Source organism: Salvelinus namaycush, unplaced genomic scaffold, assembly GCF_016432855.1.
Source record: "Salvelinus namaycush isolate Seneca unplaced genomic scaffold, SaNama_1.0 Scaffold15, whole genome shotgun sequence".
Classification (NCBI taxonomy): Eukaryota; Metazoa; Chordata; class Actinopteri; order Salmoniformes; family Salmonidae; genus Salvelinus; species Salvelinus namaycush.
The window spans coordinates 943,332-951,120 of record NW_024058230.1 but is presented as its reverse complement, the minus strand read 5'-3'; the positions used below and the strand labels follow the sequence as shown (position 1 = coordinate 951,120).

General features: G+C 43.9%; 1 protein-coding gene across 1 annotated transcript; it reads left to right on the top strand.

The window, feature by feature from the left end:
- The first annotated feature begins 6 nt into the window (after window positions 1-6).
- Window positions 7-7,789, top strand: LOC120036877 (protein Hook homolog 3-like). Its single transcript, XM_038983173.1, has 3 exons — window positions 7-139; window positions 417-488; window positions 4,438-7,789. The coding sequence occupies exons 1-3, from the start codon at window positions 122-124 to the stop codon at window positions 4,576-4,578; spliced, it is 231 nt and encodes a 76-aa protein (XP_038839101.1). The 5' UTR covers window positions 7-121; the 3' UTR covers window positions 4,579-7,789.

The window sequence follows — 7,789 nt, the reverse complement described above, 5'->3', positions numbered from 1 at the left end:
CAGATATAAGAAGTACCTGGAGAAGGCGAAGAGTGTTATCCGGACCCTGGACCCTAAACAGAACCAGGGCTCAGCACCAGAGGTCCAGGCCTTGAAGAACCAGCTGCAGGAGAAGGAGAGGATGCTGCACTCTCTGGAGGTACCAAGGGGCTGGTGTAGGGGTTAGGGGTTGAACTGGGTTTAGGGTGAGGGTAAGGGTTAGGTCCAGGCCCTGAAGAACCAGCTACAGGATACTTCACATGGGGGTTGGGTTTGAGAAAGGGGTAGGGTGTAGGGGTTAGAGAGAGAGGATGGTGTAGGGGTTAGAGAGAGAGAGAGAGAGAGAGAGAGAGAGAGAACTTTACTACATTTACCTTCTCAGTCAGACTCAAACCGTTTTACTAACCTACTGTTCCTCTGTTGATCTCCCTCTACAGAAAGACTACGACAAGACCAAGGCTCAGAGAGACCAGGAGGAGAAACTCATAGTGTCTGCCTGGTACAGCATGGTCAGTGTTGTATTGAACCAGCACAATATTTAACTGTCGTGTCTTTGCTATCGTTAAATTGAAGACTTATAGTTTTTTTCAAAGATCCCTGTAATTAGGGATTACGCGATCACTTGAGTAATAACGTAATTAATTAACTATGAATTCGAGGGCACCAGGGAAAGTTATTAGATTACAAAGTTATAATTTCCCAATATAACCTTTCAGATATTTTCATATCTGATCAATAGTCCTCTAATTAATGATTTATTTACTGTACCTCACGTTAGTCTCATTCCAAATGTCGTAAATTGTTGATTATCTGCACGAACCCAGTCTTCACTATGAGTCATCCATACATCAATTGTCTTAAATCATTTATTTATTACTAACTAATGAATTCACAGAAATGCTTAAACAAACAAACAAACTTAAAATAGTTACATGAAATGATGGGAGAAATATGCCCTAGTGGGCTGAACCGGCATTGCTTGTTAGACAAAGGGGAAATGGCGTTCGACTAAGAATTCACTACAGAGTCCATAATTATAACAATTGACATGCTAATCCTTACACATGAACGCTCACTCATTCGGGAACAATTGCAATCAATATATATATAGTTACGCTCGGTGTGTGTGTCGTCTTGATCGTTGGAGAGAAGTTTGTTTTGTTGGAGTTCCTTCTGTCGTAGTTATTGTGGATTGTTCAGAGTGACATTCGTTATAGGATGGATGTTTCGGCGGTTGTCTTTCTTCGCGTTCAATGATACCGAATTCCTAGCTGCAGACTAGTAGTCAATATCAAAACTTGTTCTTATTAGTATAAGAGTTTTAACCACGTGGTATGGTTAAAGATTCAGCAATTATACTCAACCTTCGTTCTCCTCCTTGGAGGATAAACATGGTCTAAATGGTAATTTCTTAGAGTTGGCTTTTATTCAGATAGCAGAGAGGGGTGGTCCCATGGTCTCTGACCCAACTGGCTCAGGGCGGTCCTTGGATTTAGTTCAAATACAACAGGGAGTTGTATTTTCCTTCATTAAACAGTTCAAAATCATATTACACAATTATACAAACAGTATCATACTCACTCATTCATTTTATACAACAAACAGATGTAAACCTCATATCTGAGGTTATTATATAAACAGCGGTATGGTAATGTGGTCCCACAGTCTCTCCTGAGTTTCCCACGTGGTGACAAATGGACCGGTTCATAGCTGGACTCTCCACCGAGCTTTCATACTTTTGCAGGAATATGAAATATGTTCGTACCTCAAGTTCTGTGAGGTGGAAGAGAATTCATTTGTCCTGAAAGTTTACCCTCTGTCTATAATACTATTGGCCATGAGGAGATTCTCAGGAATTTACGACATCTCTCTGTGATCACCGCAGGGGTTGTGGTAGGAAAGGGAGAGGCAGGGAGAGGGGGATGGGGTTTGCACTACCCAAGCAGGCGACGTCATGACATAACCAATGAGGCCCGAGGGGGTGTGGTATATGGCCAATATATCACGGCTAAGGGCTGTTCTTATGCACAATGCAACGCCCTTAGCCGTGGTATATTGGTCATATACCACAAACCCCTACAGTGTCTTATTGCTATGTTATAAACTGGTTACCAACGTAATTAGAGCAGTAAAAATAAATGTTTTGTTCATACCCGTGGTATACAGTCTGATATACCACGGCTGTCAGCCAATCAGCATTCAGGGCTCAAACCACCCAGTTTATAATACATTATATTAGTCATTTCATACACTAGAGGGCGCTGTAGGATTTCCTATGTCACTTCTAATGAAAACTCCATCCAGATTAAAAACAAGGAGTAGTGGTGCTGTCTGACTTCAGTGTGTATTTTGTTGAGGAGTAGTGGTGCTGTCTGACTTCAGTGTGTATTTTGTTGAGGAGTAGTGGTGCTGTCTGACTTCAGTGTGTATTTTGTTGAGGAGTAGTGGTGCTGTCTGGCTTCAGTGTGTATTTTGTTGAGGAGTAGTGGTGCTGTCTGGCTTCAGTGTGTATTTTGTTGAGGAGTAGTGGTGCTGTCTGGCTTCAGTGTGTATTTTGTTGAGGAGTAGTGGTGCTGTCTGGCTTCAGTGTGTATTTTGTTGAGGAGTAGTGGTGCTGTCTGGCTTCAGTGTGTATTTTGTTGAGGAGTAGTGGTGCTGTCTGGCTTCAGTGTGTATTTTGTTGAGGAGTAGTGGTGCTGTCTGGCTTCAGTGTGTATTTTGTTGAGGAGTAGTGGTGCTGTCTGGCTTCAGTGTGTATTTTGTTGAGGAGTAGTGGTGCTGTCTGACCAGTGTGTATTTTGTTGAGGAGTAGTGGTGCTGTCTGGCTTCAGTGTGTATTTTGTTGAGGAGTAGTGGTGCTGTCTGGCTTCAGTGTGTATTTTGTTGAGGAGTAGTGGTGCTGTCTGACCAGTGTGTATTTTGTTGAGGAGTAGTGGTGCTGTCTGGCTTCAGTGTGTATTTTGTTGAGGAGTAGTGGTGCTGTCTGGCTTCAGTGTGTATTTTGTTGAGGAGTAGTGGTGCTGTCTGGCTTCAGTGTGTATTTTGTTGAGGAGTAGTGGTGCTGTCTGGCTTCAGTGTGTATTTTGTTGAGGAGTAGTGGTGCTGTCTGGCTTCAGTGTGTATTTTGTTGAGGAGTAGTGGTGCTGTCTGGCTTCAGTGTGTATTTTGTTGAGGAGTAGTGGTGCTGTCTGGCTTCAGTGTGTATTTTGTTGAGGAGTAGTGGTGCTGTCTGGCTTCAGTGTGTATTTTGTTGAGGAGTAGTGGTGCTGTCTGGCTTCAGTGTGTATTTTGTTGAGGAGTAGTGGTGCTGTCTGGCTTCAGTGTGTATTTTGTTGAGGAGTAGTGGTGCTGTCTGGCTTCAGTGTGTATTTTGTTGAGGAGTAGTGGTGCTGTCTGGCTTCAGTGTGTATTTTGTTGAGGAGTAGTGGTGCTGTCTGGCTTCAGTGTGTATTTTGTTGAGGAGTAGTGGTGCTGTCTGGCTTCAGTGTGTATTTTGTTGAGGAGTAGTGGTGCTGTCTGGCTTCAGTGTGTATTTTGTTGAGGAGTAGTGGTGCTGTCTGGCTTCAGTGTGTATTTTGTTGAGGAGTAGTGGAGCTGTCTGGCTTCAGTGTGTATTTTGTTGAGGAGTAGTGGTGCTGTCTGACTTCAGTGTGTATTTTGTTGAGGAGTAGTGGAGCTGTCTGACTTCAGTGTGTATTTTGTTGAGGAGTAGTGGAGCTGTCTGGCTTCAGTGTGTATTTTGTTGAGGAGTAGTGGTGCTGTCTGGCTTCAGTGTGTATTTTGTTGAGGAGTAGTGGTGCTGTCTGGCTTCAGTGTGTATTTTGTTGAGGAGTAGTGATGCTGTCTGGCTTCAGTGTGTATTTTGTTGAGGAGTAGTGGTGCTGTCTGACTTCAGTGTGTATTTTGTTGAGGAGTAGTGGTGCTGTCTGGCTTCAGTGTGTATTTTGTTGAGGAGTAGTGGTGCTGTCTGACTTCAGTGTGTATTTTGTTGAGGAGTAGTGGTGCTGTCTGACTTCAGTGTGTATTTTGTTGAGGAGTAGTGGTGCTGTCTGGCTTCAGTGTGTATTTTGTTGAGGAGTAGTGGTGCTGTCTGGCTTCAGTGTGTATTTTGTTGAGGAGTAGTGGTGCTGTCTGACTTCAGTGTGTATTTTGTTGAGGAGTAGTGGTGCTGTCTGGCTTCAGTGTGTATTTTGTTGAGGAGTAGTGGTGCTGTCTGGCTTCAGTGTGTATTTTGTTGAGGAGTAGTGGTGCTGTCTGGCTTCAGTGTGTATTTTGTTGAGGAGTAGTGGTGCTGTCTGGCTTCAGTGTGTATTTTGTTGAGGAGTAGTGGTGCTGTCTTCAGCGATTGTGAGTGAAACATTTGAAGAAATGTCCCACAGCAGACGCAGGGGATTGAACCATCAATTCCTTTAATGAATATCTGTGTTAATGAAGCCACCGTGTCTGTCCCCCCCTCAGGGCATGGCTCTCCAGAAGAAGGCAGCAGAGGACCGTCTGGCCAGTACGGGTTCAGGACAGTCCTTCCTGGCCCGCCAGAGACAGGCTACCAGCACACGCCGCTCCTACCCCGGACACGTACAGCCTACCACCGCCAGGTAGACACGGCACCATGACCCCTACCTGACCCTTCACCCTGACTCCTGACCCTCCAGGTCGACACAGCACCATGACCCCTACGTGACCCTTCACCCTGAGTCCTGACCCTCCAGGTCGACACGGCACCATGACCCCTACGTGACCCTTCACCCTGAGTCCTGACCCTCCAGGCCAGGTAGACACGGCAACAACTGACCCCAGCCCCGGAACCCTCCAGTTATCCACCAGACAGACAGACGCTACTCTGTAACGTGCGTCTGCTTTGCCAAGCAATCCAGACAGTTCAGGATGAATTAAACCTCTCCTGTACCGTTCCGCTGTTCTGTCCTCCTCTTCAGTCCTTCAGCTCAGGATGGATGAGTTGGTCTACCTGGCTCTTTAACTGACAGTATTATTATTATTATGCACATTTCTCTAAAACATGTTACCGTTCTGTTACCGTTCTGTTACCGTTCTGTCAGGAATCCTCTATCTAATAACTGTTTTCACATTTCTCTAAAACATGTTACTGTTCTGTCAGGAATCCTCTATCTAATAACTGTTTTCACATTTCTCTAAAACATGTTCCCGTTCTGTCAGGAATCCTCTATCTAATAACTGTTTTCACATTTCTTTTGTAACACAATGTTGTGAGCAGAGATGCACTTTTCACAAATTGGTAGTGGATTGATGTTTTGTTAAATCGTTCTAAAATCGGAGGATATTTTCGTATCTTGATGTTTACAGAACGTGATGTAATGACATGCAGCCAGTGACTGTCGGGACATGTTTAGTAACAGAGGAGGGACATGGTATGTCTCTGAGTTGGTCTCTTTAGTTGTCCCGGTACCTTTTTATATGTGTTCAGTAACTCTGAGTGTGCGTTCCGTTTGTCTGTGTTCGACAGTCTTGTTATTGCCTGTAGTGGGAGATTTGAAAGGTTAGTTGTATAGGGACTCCTCTAGCCTGTTGGCAGTGTATTTAGCTGTAGAATATATTCCACAAGTGTCCCGGGTGTTTTAGACAAGGCCTTTCTTCATCATCATCATCATCAGAAATGTTAACAGTAGAAAGTTTCCTATTTCTAATTGACTGTTTTCTAAATCAAACATTTTTAATTGGCTGAATTATTTAATGATCCTGAAATAAGGCGAGCACCGTCTTCCCCTCTGTAGTCCGCTCACCCAGCGGTCATTATTGATTATTGAACCAGCGATTTACTGATCAAGCATCTCTCTCTCCCCGTGTCATCCTGCGTTGATCAAGCATCTCTCTCTCCCCGTGTCCTCCTGCGTTGATCAAGCATCTCTCTCTCCCCGTGTCCTCCTGCGTTGATCAAGCATCTCTCTCCCCGTGTCCTCCTGCGTTGATCAAGCATCTCTCTCCCCGTGTCCTCCTGCGTTGATCAAGCATCTCTCCCCGTGTCCTCCTGCGTTGATCAAGCATCTCTCTCCCCGTGTCCTCCTGCGTTGATCAAGCATCTCTCTCCCCGTGTCCTCCTGCGTTGATCAAGCATCTCTCTCCCCGTGTCCTCCTGCGTTGTTTGAAGGGAATTCCAAATGGCTCCTTCCTCTTTTGTCCTATGACCATGTGAGAACAGTTCTGCTGTGTGAACGAAACTGTCCTTCGTTCATATTTCAGTGTGTAGTGTACCAGTTGCTTTCTAAACGCTAGTGTCCATATTTTAAGCAGTGGACTTAAGTCAGTGGTCATATCTGACGATATCTAACAGATGGAAATTGTAATTTTGAACGTATCGAAAGGGTCTGAAATACAAAACACATGAACTCGTAAAAGAACCACTGCTGCCTCGAGGAGGTGGATTATAACACATGAAATTGATCTTCGAGTTTAGCGTGGGGGCGTAATTTCCCGTTCTCACTCACTGTGCTACGCCTTTACGTCTCTGACGCAACGTGGGGCGTCGTGTCGTACTTGAAAAGGAGTTTGACTGTCTAACATGGTGTCTGTCCAATGAAACGAGCAGTAGGTTACCAACGGGTTGGACCGTGTACTGTTTACTTGACTACTGTTGTGATTTAGTAGAACGTAGACGGACTTCGTACTAGGAACGTTAGAATCTCCTGATTTTTATTTCATTTTCATACAATCTGAATATCTGTTTATCAGCCACTGATGTCATTGTAAAAAAAAGGGTTTTGGTGAGGGTATCATGTTTTAAAGTGATATACGAGACGTTTTAACGTGATATATGACGTTTTAACATGATGTATGACGTTTTAACGTGACATAAAAGAGATTGTTGTTGACGTGTTCTGACAACTCTGCACCCTCATGGTTTTGTCTTGGACTTTAAGCTTTTGGAAATGTTTTCTTAACATTTTAAAACTGCCATTTTAAAAACAAGATGTGTAAAAAAAAAAAAAATATTCACTGTTAAGGAAAATTCGTATTAAAAAGGGGCAGAATGTGGTCGGGGTTTGTTGCCTCCTGCTCTGCTGAGCAGGGTCTCTGTACAGTCATCTCTTACCATCATAACATGGTGTCAGAAGTGAATCGACTTCATCAAATATTAACAACCAAGTTCATCCAATATAAGACCGGAACATCGTTAAGAGTCGACGCGAGAGAATATCTGACAGAAAATAATAATATTCCATGAGTTTTGTCAGTTGATTTTTTTGTGACGAAAAATAATCTAAAAGCTCTGTCTCTCTCACTCATCGTTCGAGCGGCGGCGTTGCTATGGATACTAACAGGGAGAGAGCACGTGGAGCAGAAGAAGGACATTGCAGGGCCAGAGATGAGCAGGGCCAGAGATGAGCAGGGCCAGAGATGAGCAGCTAACAGAGAAAGTTATTTCTGATTTTGGGACAAATGATAAAATGAAAGAAAAAAACATTTGTTTTTCGGTTAGGGATTTTTTTTATTAACGATCCCAATTTTGTTTTAACGTTCACAACCCTACTTTGCTAGTTCATTAATCGTTTCATCCTCCTACCTATCATGTTGAAACCTTCAACGTGTTAAACAACTCTCCTGTCCTGTCTCTGACTGCTCATATTGTCTCTGACTGCTCATATTGTCTCTGTCCTGTCTCTGACTGCTCATATTGTCTCTGACTGCTCATATTGTCTCTGTCCTGTCTGACTGCTCATATTGTCTCTGACTGCTCATATTGTCTCTGTCCTGTCTCTGACTGCTCATATTGTCTCTGTCCTGTCTCTGACTGCTCATATTGTCTCTGTCCTGTCTCTGACTGCTCATATTGTCT